Source organism: Trematomus bernacchii, unplaced genomic scaffold (genome assembly GCF_902827165.1).
Source record: "Trematomus bernacchii unplaced genomic scaffold, fTreBer1.1, whole genome shotgun sequence".
In the NCBI taxonomy this organism is placed as follows: Eukaryota; Metazoa; Chordata; class Actinopteri; order Perciformes; family Nototheniidae; genus Trematomus; species Trematomus bernacchii.
The window spans coordinates 59,123-72,500 of NW_022987843.1; the positions used below are offsets into that span (position 1 = coordinate 59,123).

A 13,378-nucleotide genomic window follows, 5' to 3' on the forward strand; every position below is an offset into this window, starting at 1 on the left:
CAACAGCTTCATGACTTCTGCAGACTAACAGACACACAGAACAACAGCTTCATGACTTCTGCAGACTAACAGACACACAGAACAACAGCGTCATGACTTCTGCAGACTAACAGACACAGAACAACAGCTTCATGACTTCTGCAGACTAACAGACACACAGACCAACAGCTTCATGACTTCTGCAGACTAAGAGACACACAGAACAACAGCTTCATGACTTCTGCAGACTAACAGACACAGAACAACAGCTTCATGACTTCTGCAGACTAACAGACACACAGAACAACAGCTTCATGACTTCTGCAGACTAACAGACACAGAACAACAGCTTCATGACTTCTGCAGACTAACAGACACACAGAACAACAGCTTCATGACTTCTGCAGACTAACAGACACACAGACCAACAGCTTCATGACTTCTGCAGACTAACAGACACACAGACCAACAGCTTCATGACTTCTGCAGACTAACAGACACACAGAACAACAGCTTCATGACTGGAACACACCCATCTTCCACTTTACATCATACAGTGAAGCCTCGTTCTGTAATCAATCAGCTCCAGCCTGGAGGCGAGCCAAGGGGCCTCTCCTATCACCGTCCCAAATGTAACCAGCTTACTTTGACTTATTGACATAATATAGTCAGTGCATCAGCAGTGACCTGTAGCTGTGTGTCCCACTGTGCTGGCTCTCCATCACAGTGACCTGTAGCTGTGTGTCCCACTGTGCTGGCTCTCCATCACAGTGACCTGTAGCTGTGTGTCCCACTGTGCTGGCTCTCCATCACAGTGACCTGTAGCTGTGTGTCCCACTGTGCTGGCTCTCCATCACAGTGACCTGTAGCTGTGTGTCCCACTGTGCTGGCTCTCCATCACAGTAACCTGTAGCTGTGTGTCCCACTGTGCTGGCTCTCCATCACAGTGACCTGTAGCTGTGTGTCCCACTGTGCTGTCTCTCCATCACAGTGACCTGTAGCTGTGTGTCACTGTGCTGGCTCTCCATCACAGTGACCTGTAGCTGTGTGTCACTGTGCTGTCTCTCCATCACAGTGACCTGTAGCTGTGTGTCCCACTGTGCTGTCTCTCCATCACAGTGACCTGTAGCTGTGTGTGTCACTGTGCTGTCTCTCCATCACAGTGACCTGTAGCTGTGTGTCCCACTGTGCTGTCTCTCCATCACAGTGACCTGTAGCTGTGTGTCACTGTGCTGGCTCTCCATCACAGTGACCTGTAGCTGTGTGTCCCACTGTGCTGTCTCTCCATCACAGTGACCTGTAGCTGTGTGTCCCACTGTGCTGGCTCTCCATCACAGTGACCTGTAGCTGTGTCCCACTGTGCTGGCTCTCCATCACAGTGACCTGTAGCTGTGTGTCCCACTGTGCTGGCTCTCCATCACAGTGACCTGTAGCTGTGTGTCCCACTGTGCTGTCTCTCCATCACAGTGACCTGTAGCTGTGTGTCCCACTGTGCTGTCTCTCCATCACAGTGACCTGTAGCTGTGTGTCCCACTGTGCTGTCTCTCCATCACAGTGACCTGTAGCTGTGTGTGTCACTGTGCTGGCTCTCCATCACAGTGACCTGTAGCTGTGTGTCACTGTGCTGGCTCTCCATCACAGTGACCTGTAGCTGTGTGTCACTGTGCTGTCTCTCCATCACAGTGACCTGTAGCTGTGTGTCCCACTGTGCTGTCTCTCCATCACAGCATCTATTGACTGAGAAGATGTACGTGACTCTAGAGGAGGAGATTATTGGCTAAATAATAATAATAAAGTGTATTTTTCTTACTCTGACATCCAGCGCCAGTCATTGTTGTTGTGGTCTTTAACATCAGGGTCCTTCACCTCCTTTATCTCCAGAGGAGCTCTGACATAAAGCAGGAGTAGAGAAATCATCATCTCATCGTCTCACCATCATTCTCTGAGGATTAGATGTATTAAACCTTCACCTGTTGGCTCTGTGTTTCCTCCTTCTCTCCTCCAGCTCCACCTCCAGCTCAGTGATGGCTTCTTCCTCCTCAGAGCTGTACAGGTAGAGAGGCTTCTTCGGTCTCTGGACTCTCCAACGTCTCCTTCCTCGACTCGTGGCACTTTCTCCATCTTTTTCCCCGTCCTCCGTCAGGGTGGCGGCGTCTCTCCTGGACGGAGGGTGTGTGTTTGTGAGTGTGTTGATGGTGGGAGGAGAGTGTGTGTGTGTACGAGGGTGTGTGTGTGTACGAGGGTGTGTGTGTGTACGAGGGTGTGTGTGTGTACGAGGGCGTGTGTTTGTACGGGTGTTGATAGTAGTAGGAGGAGAGTGTGTGTGTGTGTTTGTACATGTGTTGACGGTAGGAGGAGAGTGTGTGTTTTTGAGGGTGTTGATGATGTTGTAAACAGCATCTGAAGCTGGAACCTGTTCAGGCTGAAAGAAAAAAGACCGAAGTGAAAGTGCAAAAATTAGAATTATCACCGTGTTTTTATTTACTGTCCCACCAACCAGAGTTCCCATTACCTTGGCAGGAGGTGTTCCCCTCCTCAATCTCCCAGTTTGAGCTTTTTCCTGGAGGAAGAGGTTGTATTCTCTCTTTCTCTCCTCCCTTAGTTTTTCCTGTGAGAGAATATATTCAGAGTCACCAGAAACACATCAACAGACACAAAACACATCAACAGACACAAAACACATCAACACACACAAAACACATCAACAGACACAAAACACATCAACAGACACAAAACACATGGAAACAGAGAGTAAAGAATTGGAGATAATTGGGGGTCTCGATATATCTGTTTTTCTGGAGAAAATTAGTGTTCACTTTCAGGATTGAATATTGCCATTTTGCAGAAGATATATGTGATTTGTAGTTCTTCAAAGATGCAAAGTATTGGTTCCCGACCCAGGTGGGACTTGAACCCACAATCCCCAGCTTCGGAGGCTGATGCCTTATCCATTAGGCCACTGGGCCTTGAAGAGATCCTGTCTTTTGTCTAAGTTGTGTCCATTGTCTACATTGTCCTTTATCAACTCATTGTGGTGATTCCCCCCCCTCCCCCCCTCCCCCCCACTGACACACTTTCTTAACTGTGTGGTTGTAAACATCACAGGTTGCCGTGAGAAACAGAGCAATGGGCCATCAACAACTCATGCAGCATGTTGTTCTGAGTGAGTTTATGCAACAGGGAACAGTCCCGCTTTGAAGACCATGGAGAGATACCTGTTCCTCTTATGTCACACACACACACACACACACACACACACACACACAAACACACACACACACACACGCACACACACACACACACACACGCGCGCACACACGCGCGCGCACACACACACAGACCCACACACACACGCACGCACGCGCACACACACACACACACACACACACACACACACACACACACACACACACACCTGGACTGATATCTTCTCATGGATTGGCAGAGAGAGACCCTGAGGCTGTGCACGAGGTTCAGTTTTCAGATCCTTTTTCTGCAGGAAGAACAGAGACTGAATAAGCTTCAATATAAAAAGAGATCATGCTTTACAACAACATTAAAGATAACAACATCAAAGATAAGGAGGTATGACACTAAAGGGAATAAGATAGCAAGGTATTGTTATTAAAAAAGTGACAGTGAGTCAGTGAAGACAATATAGTCAAACATTAGACTGTGTTTCTGTTGAGAGAATCAGACTGTGTTTCTGTAGAGAGAGAATCAGACTGTGTTTCTGTAGGGAGAGAATCAGACTGTGTTTCTGTAGAGAGAGAATCAGACTGTGTTTCTGTAGGGAGAGAATCAGACTGTGTTTCTGTAGGGAGAGAATCAGACTGTGTTTCTGTAGAGAGAGAATCAGACTGTGTTTTCTGTAGAGAGAGAATCAGACTGTGTTTCTGTAGAGAGAGAATCAGACTGTGTTTCTGTTGGGAGAGAATCAGACTGTGTTTCTGTTGGGAGAGAATCAGACTGTGTTTCTGTAGGGAGAGAATCAGACTGTGTTTCTGTAGAGAGAGAATCAGACTGTGTTTCTGTAGGGAGAGAATCAGACTGTGTTTCTGTAGGGAGAGAATCAGACTGTGTTTCTGTAGGGAGAGAATCAGACTGTGTTTCTGTAGGGAGAGAATCAGACTGTGTTTCTGTAGAGAGAGAATCAGACTGTGTTTCTGTAGAGAGAGAATCAGACTGTGTTTCTGTTGAGAGAGAATCAGACTGTGTTTCTGTAGAGAGAGAATCAGACTGTGTTTCTGTAGAGAGAGAATCAGACTGTGTTTCTGTAGGGAGAGAATCAGACTGTGTTTCTGTAGAGAGAGAATCAGACTGTGTTTCTGTAGAGAGAGAATCAGACTGTGTTTCTGTAGAGAGAGAATCAGACTGTGTTTCTGTTGGGAGAGAATCAGACTGTGTTTCTGTAGAGAGAGAATCAGACTGTGTTTCTGTAGAGAGAGAATCAGACTGTGTTTCTGTAGAGAGAGAATCAGACTGTGTTTCTGTAGAGAGAGAATCAGACTGTGTTTCTGTAGGGAGATAATCAGACTGTGTTTCTGTTGGGAGAGAATCAGACTGTGTTTCTGTAGGGAGAGAATCAGACTGTGTTTCTGTAGGGAGAGAATCAGACTGTGTTTCTGTTAGGGAGAGAATCAGACTGTGTTTCTGTAGGGAGAGAATCAGACTGTGTTTCTGTAGGAGAGAGAATCAGACTGTGTTTCTGTAGAGAGAGAATCAGACTGTGTTTCTGTTGAGAGAGAATCAGACTGTGTTTCTGTAGAGAGAGAATCAGACTGTGTTTCTGTACTGTGTTTCTGTAGGGAGAGAATCAGACTGTGTTTCTGTAGGGAGAGAATCAGACTGTGTTTCTGTAGGGAGAGAATCAGACTGTGTTTCTGTAGGGAGAGAATCAGACTGTGTTTCTGTAGGGAGAGAATCAGACTGTGTTTCTGTAGGGAGAGAATCAGACTGTGTTTCTGTAGGGAGAGAATCAGACTGTGTTTCTGTAGGGAGAGAATCAGACTGTGTTTCTGTAGGGAGAGAATCAGACTGTGTTTCTGTAGGGAGAGAATCAGACTGTGTTTCTGTAGAGAGAGAATCAGACTGTGTTTCTGTAGAGAGAGAATCAGACTGTGTTTCTGTAGAGAGAGAATCAGACTGTGTTTCTGTAGAGAGAGAATCAGACTGTGTTTCTGTTGGGAGAGAATCAGACTGTGTTTCTGTAGAGAGAGAATCAGACTGTGTTTCTGTAGAGAGAGAATCAGACTGTGTTTCTGTAGAGAGAGAATCAGACTGTGTTTCTGTAGAGAGAGAATCAGACTGTGTTTCTGTAGGGAGAGAATCAGACTGTGTTTCTGTAGAGAGAGAATCAGACTGTGTTTCTGTTGGGAGAGAATCAGACTGTGTTTCTGTTGGGAGAGAATCAGACTGTGTTTCTGTAGGGAGAGAATCAGACTGTGTTTCTGTAGGGAGAGAATCAGACTGTGTTTCTGTAGGGAGAGAATCAGACTGTGTGTCTGTAGGGAGAGAATCAGACTGTGTTTCTGTTGAGAGAGAATCAGACTGTGTTTCTGTAGAGAGAGAATCAGACTGTGTTTCTGTAGAGAGAGAATCAGACTGTGTTTCTGTAGAGAGAGAATCAGACTGTGTTTCTGTTGGGAGAGAATCAGACTGTGTTTCTGTTGGGAGAGAATCAGACTGTGTTTCTGTAGGGAGAGAATCAGACTGTGTTTCTGTAGGGAGAGAATCAGACTGTGTTTCTGTAGAGAGAGAATCAGACTGTGTTTCTGTAGGGAGAGAATCAGACTGTGTTTCTGTAGGGAGAGAATCAGACTGTGTTTCTGTAGGGAGAGAATCAGACTGTGTTTCTGTAGAGAGAGAATCAGACTGTGTTTCTGTAGGGAGAGAATCAGACTGTGTTTCTGTAGAGAGAGAATCAGACTGTGTTTCTGTAGAGAGAGAATCAGACTGTGTTTCTGTAGAGAGAGAATCAGACTGTGTTTCTGTTGAGAGAGAATCAGACTGTGTTTCTGTAGGGAGAGAATCAGACTGTGTTTCTGTAGAGAGAGAATCAGACTGTGTTTCTGTAGAGAGAGAATCAGACTGTGTTTCTGTAGGGAGAGAATCAGACTGTGTTTCTGTAGAGAGAGAATCAGACTGTGTTTCTGTAGGGAGAGAATCAGACTGTGTTTCTGTTGAGAGCGAATCAGACTGTGTTTCTGTAGAGAGAGAATCAGACTGTGTTTCTGTAGAGAGAGAATCAGACTGTGTTTCTGTAGAGAGAGAATCAGACTGTGTTTCTGTTGGGAGAGAATCAGACTGTGTTTCTGTTGGGAGAGAATCAGACTGTGTTTCTGTAGGGAGAGAATCAGACTGTGTTTCTGTAGAGAGAGAATCAGACTGTGTTTCTGTAGGGAGAGAATCAGACTGTGTTTCTGTAGGGAGAGAATCAGACTGTGTTTCTGTAGGGAGAGAATCAGACTGTGTTTCTGTAGGGAGAGAATCAGACTGTGTTTCTGTAGAGAGAGAATCAGACTGTGTTTCTGTAGAGAGAGAATCAGACTGTGTTTCTGTTGAGAGAGAATCAGACTGTGTTTTCTGTAGAGAGAGAATCAGACTGTGTTTCTGTTGAGAGAGAATCAGACTGTGTTTCTGTAGGGAGAGAATCAGACTGTGTTTCTGTAGAGAGAGAATCAGACTGTGTTTCTGTAGAGAGAGAATCAGACTGTGTTTCTGTAGGGAGAGAATCAGACTGTGTTTCTGTAGAGAGAGAATCAGACTGTGTTTCTGTAGAGAGAGAATCAGACTGTGTTTCTGTAGGGAGAGAATCAGACTGTGTTTCTGTTGGGAGAGAATCAGACTGTGTTTCTGTAGGGAGAGAATCAGACTGTGTTTCTGTAGGGAGAGAATCAGACTGTGTTTCTGTAGGGAGAGAATCAGACTGTGTTTCTGTAGGGAGAGAATCAGACTGTGTTTCTGTAGAGAGAGAATCAGACTGTGTTTCTGTTGGGAGATAATCAGACTGTGTTTCTGTAGAGAGAGAATCAGACTGTGTTTCTGTAGGGAGAGAATCAGACTGTGTTTCTGTAGAGAGAGAATCAGACTGTGTTTCTGTAGGGAGAGAATCAGACTGTGTTTCTGTAGGGAGAGAATCAGACTGTGTTTCTGTTGGGAGAGAATCAGACTGTGTTTCTGTAGGGAGATAATCAGACTGTGTTTCTGTTGGGAGAGAATCAGACTGTGTTTCTGTTGGGAGAGAATCAGACTGTGTTTCTGTAGGGAGAGAATCAGACTGTGTTTCTGTAGAGAGAGAATCAGACTGTGTTTCTGTAGAGAGAGAATCAGACTGTGTTTCTGTTGAGAGAGAATCAGACTGTGTTTCTGTAGAGAGAGAATCAGACTGTGTTTCTGTAGAGAGAGAATCAGACTGTGTTTCTGTAGGGAGAGAATCAGACTGTGTTTCTGTAGGGAGAGAATCAGACTGTGTTTCTGTAGGGAGAGAATCAGACTGTGTTTCTGTAGGGAGAGAATCAGACTGTGTTTCTGTAGGGAGAGAATCAGACTGTGTTTCTGTAGGGAGAGAATCAGACTGTGTTTCTGTAGGGAGAGAATCAGACTGTGTTTCTGTAGGGAGAGAATCAGACTGTGTTTCTGTAGGGAGAGAATCAGACTGTGTTTCTGTAGAGAGAGAATCAGACTGTGTTTCTGTAGAGAGAGAATCAGACTGTGTTTCTGTAGAGAGAGAATCAGACTGTGTTTCTGTAGAGAGAGAATCAGACTGTGTTTCTGTTGGGAGAGAATCAGACTGTGTTTCTGTAGAGAGAGAATCAGACTGTGTTTCTGTAGAGAGAGAATCAGACTGTGTTTCTGTAGAGAGAGAATCAGACTGTGTTTCTGTAGAGGAGAGAATCAGACTGTGTTTCTGTAGGGAGAGAATCAGACTGTGTTTCTGTAGAGAGAGAATCAGACTGTGTTTCTGTTGGGAGAGAATCAGACTGTGTTTCTGTTGGGAGAGAATCAGACTGTGTTTCTGTAGGGAGAGAATCAGACTGTGTTTCTGTAGGGAGAGAATCAGACTGTGTTTCTGTAGGGAGAGAATCAGACTGTGTGTCTGTAGGGAGAGAATCAGACTGTGTTTCTGTTGAGAGCGAATCAGACTGTGTTTCTGTAGAGAGAGAATCAGACTGTGTTTCTGTAGAGAGAGAATCAGACTGTGTTTCTGTAGAGAGAGAATCAGACTGTGTTTCTGTTGGGAGAGAATCAGACTGTGTTTCTGTTGGGAGAGAATCAGACTGTGTTTCTGTAGGGAGAGAATCAGACTGTGTTTCTGTAGGGAGAGAATCAGACTGTGTTTCTGTAGAGAGAGAATCAGACTGTGTTTCTGTAGGGAGAGAATCAGACTGTGTTTCTGTAGGGAGAGAATCAGACTGTGTTTCTGTAGGGAGAGAATCAGACTGTGTTTCTGTAGAGAGAGAATCAGACTGTGTTTCTGTAGGGAGAGAATCAGACTGTGTTTCTGTAGAGAGAGAATCAGACTGTGTTTCTGTAGAGAGAGAATCAGACTGTGTTTCTGTAGAGAGAGAATCAGACTGTGTTTCTGTTGAGAGAGAATCAGACTGTGTTTCTGTAGGGAGAGAATCAGACTGTGTTTCTGTAGAGAGAGAATCAGACTGTGTTTCTGTAGAGAGAGAATCAGACTGTGTTTCTGTAGGGAGAGAATCAGACTGTGTTTCTGTAGAGAGAGAATCAGACTGTGTTTCTGTAGGGAGAGAATCAGACTGTGTTTCTGTTGAGAGCGAATCAGACTGTGTTTCTGTAGAGAGAGAATCAGACTGTGTTTCTGTAGAGAGAGAATCAGACTGTGTTTCTGTAGAGAGAGAATCAGACTGTGTTTCTGTTGGGAGAGAATCAGACTGTGTTTCTGTTGGGAGAGAATCAGACTGTGTTTCTGTAGGGAGAGAATCAGACTGTGTTTCTGTAGAGAGAGAATCAGACTGTGTTTCTGTAGGGAGAGAATCAGACTGTGTTTCTGTAGGGAGAGAATCAGACTGTGTTTCTGTAGGGAGAGAATCAGACTGTGTTTCTGTAGGGAGAGAATCAGACTGTGTTTCTGTAGAGAGAGAATCAGACTGTGTTTCTGTAGAGAGAGAATCAGACTGTGTTTCTGTTGAGAGAGAATCAGACTGTGTTTCTGTAGAGAGAGAATCAGACTGTGTTTCTGTTGAGAGAGAATCAGACTGTGTTTCTGTAGGGAGAGAATCAGACTGTGTTTCTGTAGAGAGAGAATCAGACTGTGTTTCTGTAGAGAGAGAATCAGACTGTGTTTCTGTAGAGAGAGAATCAGACTGTGTTTCTGTTGGGAGAGAATCAGACTGTGTTTCTGTAGAGAGAGAATCAGACTGTGTTTCTGTAGAGAGAGAATCAGACTTGTGTTTCTGTAGAGAGAGAATCAGACTGTGTTTCTGTAGAGAGAGAATCAGACTGTGTTTCTGTAGGGAGAGAATCAGACTGTGTTTCTGTAGAGAGAGAATCAGACTGTGTTTCTGTTGGGAGAGAATCAGACTGTGTTTCTGTTGGGAGAGAATCAGACTGTGTTTCTGTAGGGAGAGAGGGCGAGAATCAGACTGTGTTTCTGTAGGGAGAGAATCAGACTGTGTTTCTGTAGGGAGAGAATCAGACTGTGTTTCTGTAGAGGAGAGAATCAGACTGTGTTTCTGTAGGGAGAGAATCAGACTGTGTTTCTGTAGGGAGAGAATCAGACTGTGTTTCTGTAGAGAGAGAATCAGACTGTGTTTCTGTAGAGAGAGAATCAGACTGTGTTTCTGTAGAGAGAGAATCAGACTGTGTTTCTGTAGAGAGAGAATCAGACTGTGTTTCTGTAGGGAGAGAATCAGACTGTGTTTCTGTAGGGAGAGAATCAGACTGTGTTTCTGTAGGGAGAGAATCAGACTGTGTTTCTGTAGGGAGAGAATCAGACTGTGTTTCTGTAGGGAGAGAATCAGACTGTGTTTCTGTAGAGAGAGAATCAGACTGTGTTTCTGTAGGGAGAGAATCAGACTGTGTTTCTGTAGAGAGAGAATCAGACTGTGTTTCTGTAGAGAGAGAATCAGACTGTGTTTCTGTAGAGAGAGAATCAGACTGTGTTTCTGTAGGGAGAGAATCAGACTGTGTTTCTGTTGGGAGAGAATCAGACTGTGTTTCTGTAGGGAGAGAATCAGACTGTGTTTCTGTAGGGAGAGAATCAGACTGTGTTTCTGTAGGGAGAGAATCAGACTGTGTTTCTGTAGGGAGAGAATCAGACTGTGTTTCTGTAGAGAGAGAATCAGACTGTGTTTCTGTTGGGAGATAATCAGACTGTGTTTCTGTTGAGAGAGAATCAGACTGTGTTTCTGTAGGGAGAGAATCAGACTGTGTTTCTGTAGAGAGAGAATCAGACTGTGTTTCTGTAGAGAGAGAATCAGACTGTGTTTCTGTAGGGAGAGAATCAGACTGTGTTTCTGTTGGGAGAGAATCAGACTGTGTTTCTGTAGGGAGAGAATCAGACTGTGTTTCTGTTGGGAGAGAATCAGACTGTGTTTCTGTAGGGAGAGAATCAGACTGTGTTTCTGTTGGGAGAGAATCAGACTGTGTTTCTGTAGAGAGAGAATCAGACTGTGTTTCTGTAGGGAGAGAATCAGACTGTGTTTCTGTAGAGAGAGAATCAGACTGTGTTTCTGTAGGGAGAGAATCAGACTGTGTTTCTGTTGAGAGAGAATCAGACTGTGTTTCTGTAGAGAGAGAATCAGACTGTGTTTCTGTAGAGAGAGAATCAGACTGTGTTTCTGTAGAGAGAGAATCAGACTGTGTTTCTGTAGGGAGAGAATCAGGCTGTGTTTCTGTAGGGAGAGAATCAGACTGTGTTTCTGTTGGGAGAGAATCAGACTGTGTTTCTGTAGAGAGAGAATCAGACTGTGTTTCTGTAGGGAGAGAATCAGACTGTGTTTCTGTAGAGAGAGAATCAGACTGTGTTTCTGTAGGGAGAGAATCAGACTGTGTTTCTGTAGAGAGAGAATCAGACTGTGTTTCTGTAGAGAGAGAATCAGACTGTGTTTCTGTAGAGAGAGAATCAGACTGTGTTTCTGTTGAGAGAGAATCAGACTGTGTTTCTGTAGGGAGAGAATCAGACTGTGTTTCTGTAGAGAGAGAATCAGACTGTGTTTCTGTTGGGAGAGAATCAGACTGTGTTTCTGTAGAGAGAGAATCAGACTGTGTTTCTGTAGAGAGAGAATCAGACTGTGTTTCTGTAGAGAGAGAATCAGACTGTGTTTCTGTTGAGAGAGAATCAGACTGTGTTTCTGTAGAGAGAGAATCAGACTGTGTTTCTGTTGAGAGAGAATCAGACTGTGTTTCTGTAGGGAGAGAATCAGACTGTGTTTCTGTAGAGAGAGAATCAGACTGTGTTTCTGTAGAGAGAGAATCAGACTGTGTTTCTGTAGAGAGAGAATCAGACTGTGTTTCTGTTGGGAGAGAATCAGACTGTGTTTCTGTAGAGAGAGAATCAGACTGTGTTTCTGTAGAGAGAGAATCAGACTGTGTTTCTGTAGAGAGAGAATCAGACTGTGTTTCTGTAGAGAGAGAATCAGACTGTGTTTCTGTAGGGAGAGAATCAGACTGTGTTTCTGTAGAGAGAGAATCAGACTGTGTTTCTGTTGGGAGAGAATCAGACTGTGTTTCTGTTGGGAGAGAATCAGACTGTGTTTCTGTAGGGAGAGAATCAGACTGTGTTTCTGTAGGGAGAGAATCAGACTGTGTTTCTGTAGGGAGAGAATCAGACTGTGTTTCTGTAGAGAGAGAATCAGACTGTGTTTCTGTAGGGAGAGAATCAGACTGTTTTTCTGTAGGGAGAGAATCAGACTGTGTTTCTGTAGGGAGAGAATCAGACTGTGTTTCTGTTGGGAGAGAATCAGACTGTGTTTCTGTAGAGAGAGAATCAGACTGTGTTTCTGTAGGGAGAGAATCAGACTGTGTTTCTGTAGAGAGAGAATCAGACTGTGTTTCTGTAGAGAGAGAATCAGACTGTGTTTCTGTAGGGAGAGAATCAGACTGTGTTTCTGTTGAGAGCGAATCAGACTGTGTTTCTGTAGAGAGAGAATCAGACTGTGTTTCTGTAGAGAGAGAATCAGACTGTGTTTCTGTAGAGAGAGAATCAGACTGTGTTTCTGTGGGAGAGAATCAGACTGTGTTTCTGTTGGGAGAGAATCAGACTGTGTTTCTGTTAGGGAGAGAATCAGACTGTGTTTCTGTAGGAGAGAGAATCAGACTGTGTTTCTGTAGAGAGAGAATCAGACTGTGTTTCTGTAGGGAGAGAATCAGACTGTGTTTCTGTAGGGAGAGAATCAGACTGTGTTTCTGTAGGGAGAGAATCAGACTGTGTTTCTGTAGGAGAGAATCAGACTGTGTTTCTGTAGAGAGAGAATCAGACTGTGTTTCTGTAGAGAGAGAATCAGACTGTGTTTCTGTTGAGAGAGAATCAGACTGTGTTTCTGTAGAGAGAGAATCAGACTGTGTTTCTGTTGAGAGAGAATCAGACTGTGTTTCTGTAGGGAGAGAATCAGACTGTGTTTCTGTAGAGAGAGAATCAGACTGTGTTTCTGTAGAGAGAGAATCAGACTGTGTTTCTGTAGAGAGAGAATCAGACTGTGTTTCTGTTGGGAGAGAATCAGACTGTGTTTCTGTAGAGAGAGAATCAGACTGTGTTTCTGTAGAGAGAGAATCAGACTGTGTTTCTGTAGAGAGAGAATCAGACTGTGTTTCTGTAGAGAGAGAATCAGACTGTGTTTCTGTAGGGAGAGAATCAGACTGTGTTTCTGTAGAGAGAGAATCAGACTGTGTTTCTGTTGGGAGAGAATCAGACTGTGTTTCTGTTGGGAGAGAATCAGACTGTGTTTCTGTAGGGAGAGAATCAGACTGTGTTTCTGTAGGGAGAGAATCAGACTGTGTTTCTGTAGGGAGAGAATCAGACTGTGTTTCTGTAGAGAGAGAATCAGACTGTGTTTCTGTAGGGAGAGAATCAGACTGTGTTTCTGTAGGGAGAGAATCAGACTGTGTTTCTGTAGGGAGAGAATCAGACTGTGTTTCTGTAGGGAGAGAATCAGACTGTGTTTCTGTAGGGAGAGAATCAGACTGTGTTTCTGTTGGGAGAGAATCAGACTGTGTTTCTGTAGGGAGAGAATCAGACTGTGTTTCTGTAGGGAGAGAATCAGACTGTGTTTCTGTAGGGAGAGAATCAGACTGTGTTTCTGTAGGGAGAGAATCAGACTGTGTTTCTGTAGAGAGAGAATCAGACTGTGTTTCTGTAGAGAGAGAATCAGACTGTGTTTCTGTAGAGAGAGAATCAGACTGTGTTTCTGTAGAGAGAGAATCAGACTGTGTT

General features: G+C 44.2%; 1 protein-coding gene and 1 non-coding gene across 2 annotated transcripts in view; both read right to left on the minus strand.

The window, feature by feature from the left end:
- LOC117468649 (centrosome and spindle pole-associated protein 1-like) overlaps positions 1 to 13,378 on the minus strand; it is a 34,767-nt gene that overhangs the window by 18,766 nt on the left and 2,623 nt on the right. The window contains exons 3-7 of the mRNA XM_034112877.1: positions 3,395 to 3,472; positions 2,492 to 2,587; positions 2,236 to 2,401; positions 1,950 to 2,187; positions 1,790 to 1,867 (exon numbers count right to left, since the gene is read on the minus strand). Of these exons, the coding sequence (XP_033968768.1) occupies positions 1,790 to 1,867; positions 1,950 to 2,187; positions 2,236 to 2,401; positions 2,492 to 2,587; positions 3,395 to 3,472 (656 nt within the window). The remainder of the gene's footprint in view (positions 1 to 1,789; positions 1,868 to 1,949; positions 2,188 to 2,235; positions 2,402 to 2,491; positions 2,588 to 3,394; positions 3,473 to 13,378) is intronic.
- trnar-ccg lies at positions 2,873 to 2,945 on the minus strand. Its single transcript has one exon. It is a non-coding gene; the product is annotated as a tRNA-Arg (tRNA).